The sequence below is a fragment of the Astatotilapia calliptera genome, chromosome 19 (assembly GCF_900246225.1).
Source record: "Astatotilapia calliptera chromosome 19, fAstCal1.2, whole genome shotgun sequence".
NCBI lineage: Eukaryota > Metazoa > Chordata > Actinopteri > Cichliformes > Cichlidae > Astatotilapia > Astatotilapia calliptera.
The window spans coordinates 18,784,114-18,804,028 of record NC_039320.1 but is presented as its reverse complement, the minus strand read 5'-3'; the positions used below and the strand labels follow the sequence as shown (position 1 = coordinate 18,804,028).

General features: G+C 41.2%; 3 protein-coding genes across 10 annotated transcripts; 2 read left to right on the top strand and 1 right to left on the bottom strand.

The window, feature by feature from the left end:
• Positions 1-144: 144 nt before the first annotated feature.
• On the top strand, positions 145-4,252 carry LOC113012206 (interferon-induced protein 44-like). The gene is made up of 8 exons (XM_026152262.1): positions 145-365; positions 1,383-1,876; positions 2,119-2,170; positions 2,380-2,575; positions 2,673-2,819; positions 2,917-3,088; positions 3,282-3,382; positions 3,478-4,252. Exons 2-8 carry the CDS (start codon positions 1,396-1,398, stop codon positions 3,733-3,735), a joined length of 1,407 nt encoding a protein of 468 aa, XP_026008047.1. The 5' UTR covers positions 145-365; positions 1,383-1,395; the 3' UTR covers positions 3,736-4,252.
• Positions 4,253-4,327: 75 nt separating this feature from the next.
• Positions 4,328-7,154, top strand: LOC113012092 (growth arrest and DNA damage-inducible protein GADD45 beta-like). 2 transcript variants are annotated; one of them, XM_026152061.1, is made up of 4 exons: positions 4,328-4,906; positions 5,512-5,613; positions 5,731-5,947; positions 6,134-7,154. In XM_026152061.1, the coding sequence occupies exons 1-4, from the start codon at positions 4,869-4,871 to the stop codon at positions 6,236-6,238; spliced, it is 462 nt and encodes a 153-aa protein (XP_026007846.1). In that variant the 5' UTR covers positions 4,328-4,868; the 3' UTR covers positions 6,239-7,154. The 2 variants fall into 2 exon arrangements, with proteins under 2 accessions (XP_026007846.1, XP_026007845.1); XM_026152060.1 differs by having other exon boundaries at positions 4,328-5,613.
• Positions 7,155-8,294: 1,140 nt separating this feature from the next.
• On the bottom strand, positions 8,295-16,658 carry gng7 (guanine nucleotide binding protein (G protein), gamma 7). Of its 7 annotated transcripts, XM_026152065.1 has the most exons (5): positions 16,257-16,271; positions 14,389-14,527; positions 13,769-13,898; positions 12,821-12,936; positions 8,295-12,569 (listed from the first exon to the last, which is right to left on the bottom strand). In XM_026152065.1, exons 4-5 carry the CDS (start codon positions 12,899-12,901, stop codon positions 12,444-12,446), a joined length of 207 nt encoding a protein of 68 aa, XP_026007850.1. In that variant the 5' UTR covers positions 12,902-12,936; positions 13,769-13,898; positions 14,389-14,527; positions 16,257-16,271; the 3' UTR covers positions 8,295-12,443. The 7 variants fall into 7 exon arrangements, with proteins under 7 accessions (XP_026007850.1, XP_026007847.1, XP_026007851.1 ...); XM_026152062.1 differs by lacking the exons at positions 14,389-14,527; positions 16,257-16,271 and adding an exon at positions 16,521-16,658; XM_026152066.1 differs by lacking the exons at positions 14,389-14,527; positions 16,257-16,271 and adding an exon at positions 16,334-16,510.
• Positions 16,659-19,915: the final 3,257 nt, after the last annotated feature.

Genomic DNA, 19,915 nt, shown 5'->3' with positions numbered 1-19,915 from the left:
AACCTCTGAAAATGACTAAAATACACATGAATAAAGGAACAAATACATACTAATTGAATAATTTATTCATAAGGCTCATTATACTGTATATTCCTCATAACTGTATTTCTTTCGGTGTATCATCAAAGACGCTTTTATAGCTTTTAGACTGAACTGCAAAACTCAGTATCACAGAAGAATCATGTTTCATGTCAAGTCTTATTGGTTGCACTCATTTTACAGCCTTTACAATGTGACCAATCACAACAGGGACAAAGAAAAAGGGTTTATTTTTACTTTCATTCCTGTTTGAACCTCCACAACACATTAAACCACTGCGGCGTGCCACAGACTGTATTTTTCCTGCATCAGTTTGTCTTCTGAAGGTGAGTTTGTTTTGATAACATCTAACTTCATCCACAGTATGCATCTTTCTGCTGCAAGTATGACTTTTATCACTTCAGCGGGTTTCTTGAAGGTGGTTTTACTTTCAGTTTCTCTTTGTCTGAGAAAATGTTTCTTCCATTATATTTCTTGTTTGAGAATCAAACATGAAATGTTTTCTGTGCTGATTATCCTGCATAATAAAATTGGTAGCTGTAAATTAACATATTTTCTCCTGACTGCAAATATGAAAACTAGGAAAAGTGAAGTCAGATAAATAAAACCCCAAATTCTCAGAGCGTTACTTTAAAGTAAGCTGGCACTTCTGACTGACCAGTGTCATAGCTTGGTGTATGTCAACCAGATGTGGGCCAGGTCTGGCAATGATGACACTATTTATGTTCCTATTTTCCTATTTTAGTTAGAAGACACAAATGCCATGTTGCAATATTATACTGCTATGGTAACCAACGTTTCAAATGCAAGTTTGACAGGTTTGTCAGTGTACACTTTATCCAGAACCTAGTGACAGACAGTTTACTCGTCTTAATTAAGCTACACATTAGGCTGACATCTGGGGCCAGAGCTGAAACTGCTCTGGGCCAGCACAGGACCACCAGTGTGTCTGCAACTGGCTTTGTGTGGACCACATCTGGCAAACCAGATCTGGGCCACCAAAGGCCTGTCATTCTTTGTAGCATGTGGGCCATGTATAAGCACACTGTGTGGGCCAGATCTGGGCCATACCAATTTTGCTATGTGGACTGGTGGTGATTGTATTTTACATGTTTTAATGAAAGACAGCAAACGTGCCCTTCAAAAAGAAAGTGTTTCACAAGCAAAAGAGTTTTCAGTAAGGTGGGAGTGGGATGATTCACTTGCAGGTTTACATGACATTTTATTTAAAAAAAACAAAAAACCCTTAATAACATATTATATAAATGGTCACAGGATGCATGTGCAGTTGTGGTTTTCTGAGATAACTTGTTAAACTTGATCTGATCTGTCTACATCATCAGGTGATTTCCCATCATGGCAGCAATGAAATCCGCCTTGTCTAAGGATCAGGAGAAGCAGCTCCTCTCTCTTTTCGGTCGTGTCAAACTCCATCTGCTCCACAAAGCCAGCATCCATGGGTTCACTGCTAATGTCTTCCACAGACACTGTGACAATCAAGGGCCCACCGTTATTGTAGCCTACAATGCTGCTGGGTTCATCTATGGAGCCTACACCTCCAAAGATTACACTCAAGGTGGAGAGGGTGTCAATGATGAGAAGACATTTCTCTACAGTATCAGTGCTGAGAGAAACAAACCACTGAGGGTAGCAGCTATCATCGGGCAGTGTGCTTTCACTGATGGAGGCACCGGTCCAAATTACGGTGCTCTGGTTTTCTTGCATGATGACAAACCTGAAGTGCAGTCAAATCCAGGCACAGGCTTCAACTTTCAGGCTGCAGATATGCATGGAAATGACTTGACACTGACAGAGTTTGAGGTGTATCGAGTTGAAGGTGTGTAAAAATAATCCCTGAGTTTTATAGAATTAAAAAGATGTCTCCCATGGTTATACTTTCAAAACAGACATTTCATGACCATTAAGAAACGTGCTCATCTACTTGCAGAAATGGCCTCGTGCACTCATGAGCTTATGCTTAAACCAAGGCTTGTAATTTTACTGTGCACTTTTTAGAGAATTAATATTGATATGATTAAAAAGTGATCCTGTTCTTATTAATCGATTTTTCACTTATAGACCTAGAAGATCTCTTGCCCAAGCCCTGGAGGAACATCAAATGGACAGCTGAGTATGTAGAAACCTGCAGCACAGTTATTGGTGGTGTTTGTGTAAAATATATAAATTTATGTTTGGATTTTGTAATTCTAAGAAAAACTAAATTGTTCATCATATGTTCATCATCAGTATAAGGTTATGTCATATCTTTTTTAGCTTGTCATCATGTAAACTTTTTGTGCTTGCACTCTGGGTGGTGTGGGTACATTTTCTTTCTTCTAGACAAAAACAGCAATTGATGAAGGCCATCCTGAACTATAAGCCTGACATCAAAACAGTACACCAAGCCCGTGTGTTGTTGGTAGGCCCGATTGGAGCAGGCAAGTCCAGCTTCTTTAACTCCATCAACTCAGCATTTCGAGGCAACATGACTTCCCAGGCCATCGCTGGCACAGCGGGGGAGAGTGTGACCACTCAGGTACTGGCACAGGACTTTTTGTATAACTGAATCTGCATGCTCTACCTGTAATGTACAGTGTTTTCCCATTAAATGACATTTTCTATCTTTTCTGTAGTTTCGCACTTACACCATCAAGGCAGGGAAAGGTGGTTGCGTCGTCCCACTGATCCTCTGTGACACAATGGGGCTGGAGGAAAAGGGTGGTTTGGACATTGAGGACTTGGTCAACATCTATAAAGGTCACATCAAGGATCGCTACCAGGTGCATTTCATGTTAACTGATTAAATAGTAAATGATTAAATACAAAAAACGTAGGCAGCTGATTGATAAGTAACAACTATGTTTTTTTGTACTTCAGTTTAGCACATCTGGCCCTATCCTAACAGATGCTCCTGGCTATCAGAAGCATGTGACTCTGAGTGACAGGATTCACTGTGTGGTTTATGTGGTCGACACCTGCAAGGTCTCTATTCTCAGCCAGAAAATGCTGGAAAAACTTTGTGCCATCCGGAGAAAGACTAATCAGCTGGGTCAGCAGAAAATCTTTTGATTTTTTTTTTTTTTTTTTTTTTTAGAAAACATTGAAAACAGCACGTGCAGCAGGCAGTTTTATGTATATGTAAATATGTAAGGCTATATTAGGGAAATACAACAAAGGGTAAACCTTTTCTTGGTGTCAGTAAACTGTTTCTGGTCATGATTTGTATTTCCGGTCCCTCAAAGGAATTCCTCAGCTGTTGCTGATGACTAAAGTAGACGAGGCCTGTCCACTGGTGGCGGAAGACTTGAAGAATGTTTATCGCAGTTTTTACATCCAGAAGAAGGTGATGTTTTTAGATGCATTTACAGTAGCAGGTCAAAATTTGACATGACAATAATGCTCATTTAATCTGTGTACCTGTGTTATCTGTGTAATCAGGCACGGGAGCTGAGTGAGGCTCTGGGCATCCCGTTATCCTGTATACTGCCGGTGAAGAACTACAGTGAGGAGCTGGACCTGGACCAGGACACTGACACTCTACTGTTTGGTGCTGTGCAGCACATGCTGAACTTTGCAGACAGCTTTTTTGAGAACCAGGCTGAAATTCAGGAAGGGAATGATCAGATGGAGCTTTACAGATCCAGTGATATTTCCCGCCCTGATTATCAAGAACACAAAGAACATCAGATTATTTGAAATCCAAAACATATAAGCATCCCAAACCATTTCAATTCAGACCTTTTCAAAATGATCAATTAATTAGGTTCTCCAAGAGGGTTGCAACAAATGATCTTAAAGTAAAACCCTTGTATTGTGGGCAAACTGAAACTATATTTGTTTCATGAGTGAAACAGTAAAAACATTTATAAATATTCACTGTTCATTTCATGTCTGCAAAGATGTGCCAGCACGTTGCATGCTGCTTTCTCTCAACTAAAAGCCACTGGATCAAAGTGCTATATTTTTGCGCTCTGAAGCTAAAATCATTGAGCTTAATTAAAGTCATTAACAGATGCCACGTGATCCAATCATGGGTCCTGATCAGCTTTGAGGTAGACCCTTAAGTCAACTTGAGTTTCAGATCCTTAGAAGCAGAGTCTGTTGTGTGCACTTCTTTTATTTTAATTAACTTGGATATTCTGAAAATATTAATTTGCAAATATATTCATCCTTGTCCTGCTCTTATTGTGTAAAAAAATAAAAATAAAGGAAAACAGAGAAAGTCAATGTGCTTTATCATATGCTTTATTTCAGTTTGTTACATATTGCAAATTTGACTCTAGGTCCATTTTTACTGATGATATAGTTCCACGAATTGCTTGCTTGCTTTATATGCATGACTGCAGTCTTTCAGTAGTAGGAGGGTTACATAGACGTTCCCCCTTCATTCAGCCACTAGATGTCAGTCATAATTACATAATCACATCAGTCCTGTAAAGACGTTGTTATGAAAAGGTGATCTCTTATTAAACACTTTTATCTCATAGTCCAACACGGGAGCTAGTTGGACCATTTCACTTGAACAGATGCATGTATTTGTTTATGCACAATATCAGTTATGTCAGAATGACAAGTGTACTTTTGTCCCGTAAAGTCATCACTCACTGTAACCATACAAACCCACGAGGCCACATGACAAGAAAATATGTTGGTTTTCCTTTGAGCCAATTGCAAAACTCGCCTAGTTTCGGTGCCGCCCACCTTCCAGCTTCACTATAAAACTGTGACGCAACGTTGCCAACAACAAACGCAGAAGAGACTGGCATAACTTTGGTACACCGGCAGTTGTCACGCATTTACGCAGTGGGATCGGTTTTTAATTTGCAATCATGATTCCCGAAGAAAGCTTTGCTTCCATCGAGAACAAGTAAGATTTCTTGCTTCAGCTCTATATTTATGTTGGTTCAGCATGTGCATGTGCGTGATCATGTGCTGGAAGGGTATGTTGATCGTCCTTTGACCCCTCCGTTGTGTGGATTGCTTAGGCTGATGTAATTAAAGTGCTTTTTGGAAAGCTTTGATTTGAGACTGGAACGCAGAGACTTTCTGTTATTTAACATCTGGGTGCATAAAATGTTACAATCTTTTCTGTGCTGTCAAAGTTTGACACCCGCATAAAAGCCAAAATCCAGAGATTATGCATGAATTATTATGAGTCATAAGACCTCAGTATTAATATCTTTGTACTGGCATACACAATACTACGCATGCACGTTGCACAACATGCAGCGAAATTCCTTGAAACTGTAAAATGCGCATTTATGGCTTGTTTTATATCACCACAATCATCCCCATGCATGAAACTGATAATGAAACTGATCTGAGCGTGTATTTCAGTGTTCTAACGACTTTTAATTCAATTAATATGGAAGAGGGGGGATTTTTGAAGCAGTGCTGCATATATTTAATACCACTAATGTTTTGTCATATTGCAGAATACAAAAGGCTAACTGTCCTGTCCTTATCCCTTAGGATGCAGTCTGTAGGTCTGGCTCTGGAGGAGTTGCTGGTAACTGCTCAGAAACAAGGCTGTCTCACTGTTGGCATTTATGAATCAGCCAAGCTTCTTAATGTGTGAGTTGAAAGTATTAATTTTGGTTTGTGCTTCTCTTCTCATTGCCCAAACTGATCACCCCCAGACATGTGAATTCAGTTTTTTCCTCATTTTTCTTCTTTTCTCTTCCCCCTCAGAGATCCAGACAGCGTGGTGCTATGCGTGCTGGCAGCCGACGATGAAAATGATGTGGCGCTGCAGATCCACTTCACGTTGCTACAGTCCTTCTGCTGCGACAGCGGCATCACCATCTTGCGAGTCTCTGGGTTTCAGCGACTCCAGCGGCTGCTGGGAGCTGTGGATGCCAACAGGAACCAGGAAGAGCACAGAGACCTTCACTGCATGCTGGTTACGGTGTGTTGACTCAGCATAGTGGCTACCTCTTATGTAACTGAAAGGCAGATGGTGATCTTTTTCATGCACAATTTTCAGCTAAGATATTGCACCTTTTCTTTCTCATCGCCTTGTGATTTTTACTCTTACTTTGCAGGTTCAATTCAAATTGAACGCTGGACATGATTCTTTTTTTCTCCCACACAGAATCCTCAGGCAGAGCACTGCAGACTGCAGGAAGTGGGGACCTACTGCCAGGAGAGTCGGCGCCTTGACCAGTGGGTGCCTGAACTAGTCCTGCAGGAACGCTGAAGGGTCTGCATACAGGAACTTTTGTGGCCAGATACTGATACACTGAAGGATCTTTATGCTCAAGCAGGGATGACCTGGAGTGTAGCCGCTCCAGTCCACTATCCTTAATGACCAGCAAAACCATGGACTCCCACTCAAAGACTAGTGAAACAGCTGGACTGGACACTGGTTTCTAGAATCTGTACTTGTGCAAAAGATACAGAGAGAAAAGTCACAATGTTTTTACAATGCCATCAAAACACAATCTGTTGTGTTGCTCTCTGGGTGCTCACAATGTCTATGGGGTGTGACATAGTAAACATTAAGAGGAGTAGTAGTTTTGAAAGGAACACATCCACACCCATCTTATACCTGGAAGTCTTGTTTGTTTGACTGGACAGGAATGTTGCAGTGCTGAAACTGTACCAGACATTCCTGGGAGAGTCCCAGAAAAGGAGAGGAGAGGTGTGTGTTTGTATGTGTGGTATGTCTATGTGTGGTATGCATTTACAATACTTGTATTTTTCTGTAGAAAAGACTGGGTGTGCATTCTTAAAATGAGCAGCTGAAAGCTGCTGGGGAATTGTCACCATGGAAACTGAAATGGAAATAATGTTAAAGACACACAGGACCTATTGACACCAGAAGAAACAAAAGAAAAAACAATGTAAAGAGACTCCGAGGATGAAAAAATTTAGGCAGGATCCGAAATTCCCAATGATGCAGAACGCCTGTGCTGTCTGATCCGGACAGATCAGCTTTAAATGTATTGTAAAAATATCAACTTCTTTGTGCCTTCAAGAGTGCTGCCTTTCTGATAAATAACTAATGTAAAGTGGCTACACTGTTAATTTATTGATTGTATTGTTTTTTTGTAGTTATTTGTAATCTATTTTGTGCTCTGTTATCTAAGTAAATAAATTATTTTATTCATAAATTCTTCTTGTTCCTGGGGCTTCTGCTCAGATTTCAAAACAAAAGCCATGTGTGCGTCATGGAACCTGCTGAGTCACGCAACTACAGTTTACATTCGGGCTGAAGTCATGGAAAATGCATGCACACTTAGGGCAAAGTCTTTGTCATTGCCAGCCCCTTCTATTGTCGTGAGCATAAGTCAGTGAGAATGAAACTGGGGTGGGGACAGAAACTCACTAAAACAAGCATAACAAGCTCATGCAGACCTACTGTCCCTACAAGTCAGGAAGTAATGAAGCATTACAGGAAAGACGCATTACCTGCGTGTCAAGTGTTTTTATTTATTCCCTAGCCAGATTCCATACATGCATAACAAGAATCTTTTAAAAATGTACGTTTTGCATTATATATTGCAGCTAAAGCCCTGCAACAATGTTGCATGCAAATAACATAATGTGTGTTTGTGCGTGTGTGTGGGTGAAGCCTCTGATCCCTCTATTATCTCTGCTTAATCTCAGGATCTTCCCTCTGCTTTGCAATCTATTCCACCCTCTGCTCTCACATGGCTGTTCACAGCCCTGTCTGCTGCTAGAGGAGAGAGGAACATATTGAGGCACATGGACCTCACACTTGTTTACAATCACACAGGGTAGTGACTGGTGAGGGGAGTGTCTTCTCAAAGGCCGTGGCTCATCCAGCCTAAATCCGATTGGCTGTGACTTGCAGAAGGGTCATGGGAAGTATGGTTTGAAACTTGGAGACAAGCTTGTAACGGTTGAAAGCACACTCCAAAGGGCACAGTGAAGGCCTGAGACGGCTACAACAATGGAATTCCTGTGAAATGACCAAACTGGGAGACTTTTACCTAGCTCTGCTCTTTGTTTACTCTGTTTGATGCATTCTCTTACATGCATCATGCGCTGCACATCGTATACCAAGTAGGCCAGAGAGCATGTTTCTGCAAGTGCATTGTAAATTGCAGTTGCATTTTTAAACCAATAAACTGCAGATAATAATCAAAAACACTAATATTCTGCAGCTATACCAGCAGCTCTGCGAGGCTCATACTGGTATTGTATCTGATGTTTGTGATCTGCCCAGTAAACTTGAAATACACTGATGTTAACATCAAAACAAAATAAAAAAAACAATACAGGAAAAGTTTGTTATTATATCATCTTTTTATTAATGTTATCTACTTCTCAATATCATCTTTTTTAAACAGCAATATCCACAAAATATTAACAATGTGCAAGAAAACATGAGTTATGGCACATCAGAGAACAGTTACAAAAAATAGATATATTTTCTTCATAGTCAATCAAGGCAAAAAGATACATATACTGTATGCATACACAGGAGATCAGAGCACAAAAGATGATTCTCAGGAAGGGATCGGAGCCAAATCAGAGAAGCTTGATATGAAAGTCCAACAGGGAGGAGCCTCGGCTCTCCTCACCAAGCTTGAAATGAATTTCGAGAGGCTTGCATTTTTGCGCACAACACCAGTAAATTTCCACTTTGAGCCGTGTGTTCCACTTTTAAGACTGTTTAAGACTGCCCCCCACCTCCAAGTCCAGCATTTACATGATATACACCACTATAAGGCAAACTAACAACCAATCAATCAGACAAACCAGCAATCCAAGCTGTGTGTCTCTGATTGAAGCCCAACCATGGATGGAATGATAGTAATAAAAAAAAAAAATAGCATATGCTTGGCAATACCAGGACATCTGTGCGTGTGGTTGTGTGTGTGTATGTGCATTTGTCTGATGATAAGTTATGCATGTATGTTTCCTTGTGTTAAACCTCTGCAGCAAGAATTCTCTTTCACTTTAGCTTGCAAAGAAATGAAACGAAAGTGTTTATCACATTCCTGTAAACTGACAGGGAATCAGTTCTTTCATCTTAGAATAGTTCAGGTCCTTGATAAGCAAACCCAGGCCAAATAAGTACGTATAGTTAAGCCAATACTGTTGCTCTCCCTGTTTCTTGTCTTTAAGGTAAGCTAACCAGCTGCAGGAGAAAGCAAATATACACATTTCCTCAAATGTCAACATGTTCCTTTACGTATCCAAGGCTTACGTTAGTGGTAATGAAATTATTTGTTTTGCCACATTTCACCTGATCAGTTTTAGCCTGTGACACAATCCCCCTTTTCACTCTTCAAAATATGCAGACTGATTAAGTGAGAAAAGGAGGAAGTGCAAGCCATATATGTTGTTCTGACTTGTGGTATCACATGACCTTTCCTCTGGTCAGACTAACCCTGACCTAGAACTGCAGGACTGCAGTGCTATAACATTACAGTCTAACACTGCAGCACTGGAGGCACTGCTCGTTCTTACGCACTGTGTCACTCGCACAAACACACACAGACCATGCACACGAGCACACACTTGCACGCTCCTCTATTTTCTCCTCTCCACCTACTGCTCTGCCAAATCATCCCTTTTCAGCTACCAAACACAAGCACCCACACACACGCACGCACACTTGCACACCCTCTCTATGGCCTTTCTCCAGCTCCTGCTCTCTATACTTCTATCTTTGTCTGTATCATAAGCCATTGGCTACAGTGCAAAAACACAGATGCTAAGCAGCGATTTAAACTGGTAATTAATCACAAAGCTGAATTTTTAAAGGAATCATTTGACATTTTGGGAAATATGCTTATTCTCTTTTTTTCCCTTTCACACAGTTTGAGATTGCTAAAGGTAACAATTACAATTATTCTAATGCCGATTTGTCTAAACCCCACACATTCCCAGGTACGCATGAGCACGTGTGGATGCAAACAACTCTTTCCACCCACCTCCAAAGTCTGTATAGCAGCTGGGTCACACTGACCTTAAGTGACATGAAAGCAGAAAACTAGTAGGACGAACCCTTGTGACTCTCTGTCAGCAGATATAAGCCATGTCCAAATGATCCCACCCTCGGCTAAATGCTAAAGTGTAAATATGATGGAAGGAAGATCCCCTCTCTCACCAATTCTCCTTACAGCTATTAACCTTTTACCTCTGATAAACATCATTCAAGCTTGAAAAGCACCCAAAGCACAGGATGTAGGTGTGTGTTGCATGTTGGTCTAGATGCCTGTTGCCCCCAAAAAAACAAAAACTAAAAAAAACAAGGACAGCTTTGGTGTTAAAGGTCAGATCAGGAGGTTGGTTTTGCACCACCGTAATGAGGTCCGATGTTGATTCATCTTGTTACGGGGCATGACTCTAAACCAAACACAGCTTTTGTTTCCGGTACATTACTTCATCCTCATCGGTTTTATATGTGGCCGAAACCAACCTCAGCTATCGCAGGCCTCTAAAACCTGATTGACGTAAAAAAGGAAAAAGCAAAGGACAGACGTGATCCTGATTGACAGAATAAGTAGTACTAAAAAAATCCAACATCCACAGAGGGGAAATCTGTGTTCTGAGTTTGTATCTTACAAACACTGTACAGGGTAATACTCAACTGACCAGGTTCCATGGACTCCATAGAAAGAAGAGAACTTAAAAAAAAGAAAAAGAAAAAAAAGAAAGCCAAAACAGCTACTCTTCAACTTATCACTTCTGCACATGTCTGAAAGAAAGTTTATACACTTAGTTTTTTTTTCTTCTCTTAATTAACTTGATTTTTTTCTTCTTCATGTTTCAGTTTTTACAATCAAGTTTGGTTTGTCAGACAGGAGGAGCGCTGTGGAGGAGACGAGGATGGAGGGACACAGAAAGGAGACTGCCAGCTCCTACTGATCCAGCCTGTGACCAAGCTGGGATAACATCAGAGTGAGCTCTTATGCTGGGGAAACTGGGACCTTTAGACTGATGAAGGCAGGTAATCTGATTAATAGCCATAATTGCAAAGCATTAAAACAAGATGTAAACCCCTTGAACAGAGAGGTGACTCCTTATTTTCAGACTACCCACTCCTCTCATTTTCGTTCTATTCACCCTACAAGAACTAGTAATCGAAATATATATGGGCTGAGAGGGTGGGAAGAGGGCACCTTCATTTTTACTTTCTATGTCTGGGTCATCTCCTCCAGCCTCGCAGTCCCTTACAGAATGATTCTCTGATGTGATCATTCTGTGGCCTCGCCCTCTCTTGGGGTAAAGCACAGGGAGGCTTGATGTACAGTAGATCTGGTTAGGTATTACCCCTGGCTTACAACCAGATATCCTGTTATTTCATTAATGCAAGCAGGAAAACAAACCTGATCCGCCAGGGGCAACACCTACGTGAAAAGAAAACGATCTAAAAAAATGTAAAATATTGTCCTATCTGTTAAGTAATGCTTCAACAAAATATCTAAAACGTACATTGAGTTCACAAACAAGTATTTCTTAAGAAAAAATGCAGTAAACGTCTGCGGTTAATAGCTTGAGTTCTGTGTAGAGCCGTTCACTGCTTGCTCTCATAGGTGCAGATCTGGGATCAGCTTAGACATCAGCCCGTGGCGGCTATCATGAGCCGCAGTGGAATCAGTGACAGCAGATCAGCATCTAGAAAGGAATTTTTGTACAGGTTGGCACAGCTGGAGGCTTGGCCAAAGGCTGCAGGCAGCCATTGTGAGGCCACAGGCAGAGAAGGTCTGTTGATACAGGTTTGGGTGGGAACATGCTATGGCCTGATAAAGGCAAAGGCTTTAGCCAGTTGCTCCAAAATGACCCAAGAATGAAGCTTTCATACTTATTAAAAAAAAAATCTCCCACAGAAAAAGAAGCATTTATTGAACTTTTAATGGGACACGAGGTCCAGTTTGGCACAATTGGCCTAGCGCCTACCACTCATTCTGTTTTTTTGCACATGCATCCTCCCACCGCCTGCCTATGGCACAGCTACCCATCTTTGAACCAACACCTCATTTCACGATAACAAAAAAAAAAGAAAATGCTGATTTCCTATCGATCATTAATGTCCAAATCCCTTTTCAATTTTAGCTGAAACTTGTAGTTAATTCACCAGCATATGTGAATAATACCAAAGCACCTTGGATCATACTCAGTGATATACTGATCTCAGCCACTGTGAGCGCAGCATACCCCTCCCCTAGCTGTTGCTCCGGTGTATGGCGCTTTTCCAGAGTGGCGATTCTGGGAGCGTGTGTGTTTCTGTGTGTGTGTGGATGCTCGACAGCCCTGTAAGATCAGACATGGCTGCTCCAAGGTGTGTCTTGGTAAATGCGGGGATCTAGTTAAATGGCAAAAGTATACGTTTATGTGTTAGTGTGTATATGTATGTGCAAGAGTGTGTGAGAATGTGTGTTTGTGTGTGTGTGCGTGAGAGGGGTAGGAGAAGCAGGAAGAAGCTATAGGATGATGCAAGGTTTCTTGTCCTTGAAAGGGTTTTCAGAGGTGGGAACACCAACCAGCAGAGGGTCGCTACGAGCGTGCTGCTCACAGTAACTCATCAGGTCTGCTGCTGCTTTAGACACCTGACCGGACAGAGGGGGGAGGGAGAGAAAAGGAGGAAGGGCATGGGGGAAGGCAAAAAAGGGGATAGATAAGAAGGTGCGAAATTTAAAATGAGGGCATTGGAGGTAGAAGAAAAAATAAAGTTGTAAGGGTAAATGAAGGAAGAAGCAGCAAAGGGGGAACAAGAATGAGTAGAGAGGGAGAGCAGTTAAATGTGTATGAATAATTACGCACTCACATTTGCTAACACAGCAGAAAACGGTTGTTTTACCTTAATGCGCTCAATCCCTGCCTCAATCCTCAGCTGTTCCACCAGTTTCCTGGCCTGGGCGATATTATTAGTGGTAGACATACTGATCCATGAGAATACACCAACACAGGAGAAAACTGAAGGAGTGAAAAAACAGAATGAGTTGTGTTTGGTTTACTTCACTAGATTTGTCAGAGACCAAGAAACATTAATTTCATGTATACTTAATAGAGATGTGAATTTAAGTACTAGATAATTCCCTGATTATTCCCTGAAACTGTCCTTTATAGCACTGCTAAATGAATTGCACAAAAGCAAACAAAAAAGAAAGCCTGCAGAGGATCAAATATAAACAAAGCACAACAAAGAGTGTAATATTTTTTGGTTTTTTGCCATTAGATCAGAAATGAAATGATGGCTTAAATTCCCTTTTTAGTGTTATGGGTCATAAATTTAAATCAGTTAAGAGGATTGTGTGGAACGTCAGCTGGAGCGCTATAGCACCACCATGAGGTGACTACATAGTAGTGCAGCAGAAATTTAGAGTGAAACATAGCAGCATTTTAATTCATAATATGACGATTGAAAGCAACAGTGTAACGACAATGTAACCAAAAATGAATTTGATGTTTAACAAAAAAGCAATTAAATAAAAGCCCTTATATTAAGGATGCTAATACGCATCAGCATCTGATATTAGTCTTCTGAATGTAATTCACACACTGCACAAACAACATGTTGAAATAGGAATACACCATTAGGTTGTTGTAATAAACCTCAGTGAGATCTTTGGGATTGAGAATGTTGTGATCCAGACATTCAAATAAATTCATTCCACATTCCACTGCCTCAGGGACTCCTGAGTCCACTGGGTAATTCACAAGAAAATTCGAGTTTAAGATACTTTGCAGATTAAGCAGCCTAGGAATGTGGAACGTGATACAGTGACCACAGCAAACAGAGTATTACCTGGCTGATGGTGTGCAGACAGGACTCCCTCTGAACACTAATATGAATGGATGGAGGCGGTCTGAGCAGTGCAGGAACGGCAGTCACAGTTACAGAGCTGGATGGCGGCTGAGCTTACATTGGCTTGTCTCTGTGTAAAAGAAGAATGGGCAAACAAATGAGCTGCCTGCTGATAAAGCTACGTTATAAACAGGCAGTTCAGTAGTCATACACATTTCAAAATGTTTGCTTCTGTTTGCTTTTACAAATAGGTTTCAATTTTTCCACATCTCCACATACAGAGAGGTTTTACTGTTTTAGCAATGAGTTAGCAAAGCAATAAAAACTAAAGGTGAGATAACGACTGCAAATATGAAAACTGCAATAAAAAATATTACCATGACACAGCTGCTACTTCAAACACAAGAAAATGTCATACTCATCATATCCATTAACTATCATATCCATCATCGCAACCTCCTTTTCTTTCACAAAGCACCTGTGAGAGCACTTTTCTGAATGGGTGGTGGGACATTCTGTCATATGGAGGGTGGGGTGGTCCCAAACTCATTTTAAATCACTACAAACCTTCAGATTAACACAGCAGGAAACTTGCTTCTGTAGATGTGAACAACACATACCTCAAATACATCACAACGAGCATGTTACCACCGGGTCTCTCAGTCTGTGTCTCTGTCTGTCTCCCTCTCTAAGGAGGAGAGTCCTGCTTTAATTACTCCTGCTGTGGAGTCTTTCAGAGATTCATGTCTGTAATTAGAGCTGTGTGTGTGTGTGTGTTTGTGTGTAAGAGAGGGAGAGAGAGAGAGAGAGAGAGAGAGAGTGAATGAAGCTAGAGATTACCACTGTAACACCTGAACAAATTCTCATTCTGCCTTTGCCTGCACGTTGGCATTAACAGACTTATGCGGCTTTTTGCCGATTTTCCTCTATCCAAATTCTAATTTTTAATCCTAATCTTGAATCTTGAACCCAAATCCTAATTCAGGAACAACATATCTTCATTTCTTTCCTTTAGACACTCACAGGACTTGAGAGTTGCACTGATTTCAATTAGGAGTACACATATTCATAGAAACTGAAGATAGCAAAAAAAGACATCATGTTTGGCAAATTGTGGCACATGAATCTTCCTAAATGAACTGCTTGTAAGAGACAGAAATACTGACCCTAGCCTTACTTGGCACTAGATTTCTTTTTTCCCCTTTAACCACAAGTGCCCAATACTGACCCCAGAACTAAAATATAATGTACACACATGGGCCTCTGTCCAACAATGGGGGGTGAGTCCCTTGGTTATGGCTCTGTAAACAGATAACCCTCAGATGTGTCTATAACAAGTGCAAATAAACAGAGACAAACACCTGTTCCCTCACAACACATTCTACGCTTCTCATTATCTGTCAGGATTTAATGAATGCTCCTAAATCACAGCGTGCAGCATCACTGGAAGCCAAGCGCAGAGTATATGCATATGAATATAATAAAAACTCAACTCTATAAGACTTATTGCAGGGATTGTTCACATGCTGATGCATGCCTTTGACACAAACATGCTAACATTAAAGGACAAGGCAGCACTTGCATCCTCTTTAGTTATAAGCTGCTGTTCCTTTGAAACATAAATGTGTGCTTTTTTCTGTTCTATCAAGTGGGTGAACCACGGTGGTTTCAACTGGCAGAGCCGCTGCATACAAAATAAAGTACCAGATATACTTAAATGACTCATTTATCACTTCATAGACACTACTAACCTAGTTCTTTAATTTCCTCAGCCTGTTGATTTTTCAAACTTTTTGCTATGGCGCATACCGTGCCGAGAGAAGAGAAGCCTTTAAAAACAGCAGACGAAATTCTCCCCCAACACAGCCACATCTCTCCCTTCTTGCCCCAAACTGAACGCCTTTCTACTTAGCAGAAGCAAAACATATACGCTAAGCTGATCATTTGATTCGGCCTGGTCAACATAAACACCACCAGAGCTGGACAGGCCTCAACCAGCGAGCACACAGAGGTTCTCAAGACGCGCAAAACTGCATCAATCCTTATTGATCCAAGCAGCTCCTGAGCGTTGATCGGGCCTACAGTACGAAGCCATGTCCTCTGCTATAGGGCCTGCTCGCTGCTCTACCGTGTGAAAGCACAATGCGGGCATTTTGATGGATAGAACAGCATGTCCTCTCTCCCGTGGCTATCCACGTACCACACACACTTAAACGCATAGACTCAACAGAGCCAACATACAGACGAATACGCACGGGAGCGCAAACACAGTGCACATATCAAAGCCAGATATATTTATCCCAGTGAATAACAGACTACACCGCTCCGGGTCTGCAAATAGGCCCTGATTGTTAGCCGTGGGAGCAGGGTGGTGACATGTTTTGAGGGAGGCAAGCTCCGGCAAATATAAACCCATCCAGCGACAACGAGCACAAGACCGGAGCGCATGCCGTTATATTCCGCTATTATGCAAATTGATACGGCCTACTTCGGCATATACGATCATGTTACTGTGGCTCGTGCGTCCTCAGAGTCCAGCCGAGCTGAAGGAAATCTTCCACTGACCCTGTCCCCGGTCCTCCCCACCCTCTCTGCCGGCAAAGGGCTGGGGAAATCCGGATTCGTGACACTGACGAGCCCCCTTTTCGCTGCAGCCGCCCTCAGTTGCGAGAATGCGGGGCTGCAGCAGCACACAGAGGCGCTACAAATATTATGCACGGGGAGAAAAATAGCCAAATATCTCCAAACTCACCTCCGAATGTGCTGTATTGGTGATTTAAAGGGCCAGATCCGCTGGTTTCTCACACTCTCTGCGCGTTCACTCCCCGTTTTCACCGAGCCAAACGCCTCCCCCTCCGTTACCAGTGCCTGTCCACTCCTCTACCCCCCTCCTGCTCTCTTCCTCCCTCTCTCCTTCTCCCTCCCTCGATCCGATGGGGTGACAGCAGATTTAGCAAGGGGCTCCCAAGGAAGCATTTTTAATGATCTATAGCTATATATACCCTGGGAAAGTATCCTCCAAACAACAGAATTTTAAATGGCAGACTAGATTTGCCAGATATACGTTCACAAATAAATAAATAATGCAAGTCATGTATTAAATGACGGCTGCTCCTAGTGACTCCTGTATTGTAAAGTGTAGAATGGGCACTTGCACGAACTGAAGCCCCATTGAAATGTTGTTAAAATGCATTTCTTTACGTCCTCTCAGTGTTATAATAATAATAATAATAATAATAATAATAATAATAATAATAATAATAATAATAATAATAATAATAATAATAATAATAATAATAATATTTACAATGATGACCAAATCTCAGTTTCTAGGAACTTTGGGCCAATCTAATCTGACCTTTTATTTGCTGTAAATTTTCTGCCGTTTGCAGATTGCAGATAAATAAAGAAATGCCATAAAATCCGAATTACTATTTTCACTTCATAAATAAAATGAATAATAATTTAATACTTTTTATACTTTAGTTTTGTTTGCAGAAATGGTAATGACCGTGTTTCTCTTTGTGGTAGAAAATACTTTAAGTCATGTCAAATGCGTTAAATAAAGACTGCAGTGCACGACCCACACCACTTCTATAATAAATACACGTTCGGACAACAGATAGTGTCCTCTTAAAGACCACTGGCTTGTTCATTTCCCACCAGTATTCCCCAAGGACACGAGATAACAGATAGTGGCATGCACATCTGGATTTGTGTACCTACATTACAGTAAAAACGACTGCGTGACTCCGGTGCGTTGTGTTACCACGTGATGGCGCCATTGACCCATCTGCTGTTCTGACTTTCTCAAGAGAGGTGTGGGCCTCTCCTTCTATTCCCGGCAGGCCCCACAAACACGCAAACTCAGTTTCCACCAAGCTGTAGTCCACTCCTCCACACAGAGCTAAAAAGCGCTGCATCTGCTCCGTGATTGTTGGCTGAACATGAGCCGGTTTCACTGCGTTAAGAGGGAAAAGGTCTGATGTGTGCAGGATCTCATTTTTACACAAAAATTCTCTGTTTTAGTCCATTTAAACCCTGGTGGTGCTGATGGAGACGGAAATTCTGATCTATATTCTGGTTTTGATGCGCATATACGTCTCAGTGGTTGTATAGCAACCATTTCCTTCCTGCTTATTATAAACACAGGAGAGCTATTTATATCTCACACAGAGTACCGCATTGGCCTCGTTTCCAGAGACCAGTGAAATTATGCTGATGCCTATACATTTCCCTTTCATTTCCTCACCTTTCTCATCTCCCCCTTTTCTCCCTTTGCTGGCTCTCTCTTCCCTCTTCATTTTTCTCTCTTCCATTTCAGACCCCGTGCTTCCCTCCCTCCCTCTCCATCCTGTGTGTGAGGAAGCAGCATAGGTTACACTGGATTCAAGCAATACTTTTCATTTTCTAAGAAATCCGCGGTGGAAGCCCATGAGTCACCACTTAAAGATGTTCACAGGCCGACAGGTGGCATCCACCCACCCACACCTTTTTTTGTCGTATGCCACGTGTACTCCTGCAGCCTAATCTTAGACCCAAACGGAAACACAGACTTTCCCAGGGTGTCTCATGTGTTTCATTTTTATGTGTGTATTCGGACACGATAATTGTCTAATTAAGACCCAGCAGAGGGGTTGCCACACTGGCCTTCATGGGGAATGACATGTTTTTTAATCCACCCCAGGAGCAGGATGGGAGACCCGCCTGTCGCCGCATCTCCGCCACCAGGGTCACACCACACTGATGCGACAACCACCGTCAACGTCACACTGTCTCCATAGCAACCGTGCCGGGCACAGCATCTCCGAGCAGATGTTGGAGGGTTAAGAGAGAATGAAAGAAAGAGTAGGGGGGAAGCCAGTATCTCTGTGTGATGAATTAATAAACTGTAAAGAGTCTGCATGTCATGGCAGCACGACATGGGTGAAAGAAGTCAACGATCCCGAGTTGGGAAAATAATTTAAATTATTATAGTAACATTTTAAAATTAAAAAATGAGAAAAAAGAACTATCAAAGAGAATCACTGAGAGTCGCTGAAAAGAAATAAACCCCTTCCAAAGTCATGCCAGCAGCAGAGCTTTTACATGAATGTTAGTCAACAAGCAGAGAAGATTGCTGCACTGTAACCTGTGATTTAATTAGCATCTACAATGTAACACAAACAGCAATATATTGTAGTAGGTTTTAACAGTAATGTACTGTAAATGGCAAAGGATTGTGGGAAAATATTGGCCCACTACTGTAAATGTAACTGAATAGTAAGTGTTTTAGTACTCTTAAATGAAAAATGAGGCATATGGAAGCCGTTTTTCTATTTGTATGTTAGATAAGATGGAAATATTGCACACAATGTTCTCCCTTTTAAATATCGTACATTTTACAGGGTAAACCCCCCTAAACTATATCCACATATGCTTCCTCAAGGAATATGCTGTATCGTATAATGCTTACACAGAGGGTTTCTACAGCATGCTTTTAATTCTTTCAGTTATTTCCTCTCTTATTTTGAAGGCTGCTTTATTTTTTCTCTGCCAAGTTTTTACTTCCTGTCTTTGCTCTTTCCCCTCCCTTTTGTATGTCCACCTGTTCCTTGTTACCCTGTTGCCCCTTATGTGTATTTATCCTGCGTGATTTCCCTAAGGCTTTGGACTGAAGTGGCTGACCATAATATCACTGATTTTCTAAGATCCACATCACTGCATGGATACAAACGGCAAGCAAAAGGTGAGAATGTTTAAAAAAATGACACGAAACACTCCTCAGTTCATATTTTTATTAAGAAAATCATTTTGCAGATTTGATTATTATTATCACCTCTCTCGCTCTCTCTCTCACACTCTCTCTATGTATATATATATATTTATATATATATATATTTATATATGTTAGTTTCAGTTATTCAGAGGATGCATCAGCACAGTATATTTTAATAGGAAGACTATTGCTAGAATAAATATCTATACATTATAATTAGTCAAATGAAAAAATCCCAACGAAAAAAAGAAGAACCAAAGAAAAATCATTTACAAAAACAATGAGAGCTTAAAAGAAATAACCCATTTACAAAACCAAAGCCATAAATGTTGCAGAGGAATTTATTTAAAAAATACAAAGATGATTCACAGTTTGTGTCCTTGTTCTCA

Excerpts from the sequence above, each read along its gene's own strand:
- LOC113012206 (XM_026152262.1), top strand. The coding sequence starts at position 1,396 with ATGGCAGCAATGAAATCCGCCTTGTCTAAGGATCAGGAGAAGCAGCTC. Across the intron at positions 2,171-2,379 it reads AACATCAAATGGACAGCTGA|ACAAAAACAGCAATTGATGA; the intron begins GTATGTAGAAAC and ends TCTTTCTTCTAG. Across the intron at positions 2,576-2,672 it reads GGGAGAGTGTGACCACTCAG|TTTCGCACTTACACCATCAA; the intron begins GTACTGGCACAG and ends TCTTTTCTGTAG.
- LOC113012092 (XM_026152060.1), top strand. The coding sequence starts at position 5,291 with ATGCGCATTTATGGCTTGTTTTATATCACCACAATCATCCCCATGCAT. Across the intron at positions 5,614-5,730 it reads TCAGCCAAGCTTCTTAATGT|AGATCCAGACAGCGTGGTGC; the intron begins GTGAGTTGAAAG and ends CTTCCCCCTCAG. Across the intron at positions 5,948-6,133 it reads TTCACTGCATGCTGGTTACG|AATCCTCAGGCAGAGCACTG; the intron begins GTGTGTTGACTC and ends TCTCCCACACAG.
- gng7 (XM_026152062.1), bottom strand. The coding sequence starts at position 12,901 with ATGTCTACCACTAATAATATCGCCCAGGCCAGGAAACTGGTGGAACAG. Across the intron at positions 12,570-12,820 it reads CAGGGATTGAGCGCATTAAG|GTGTCTAAAGCAGCAGCAGA; the intron begins GTAAAACAACCG and ends CTGTCCGGTCAG.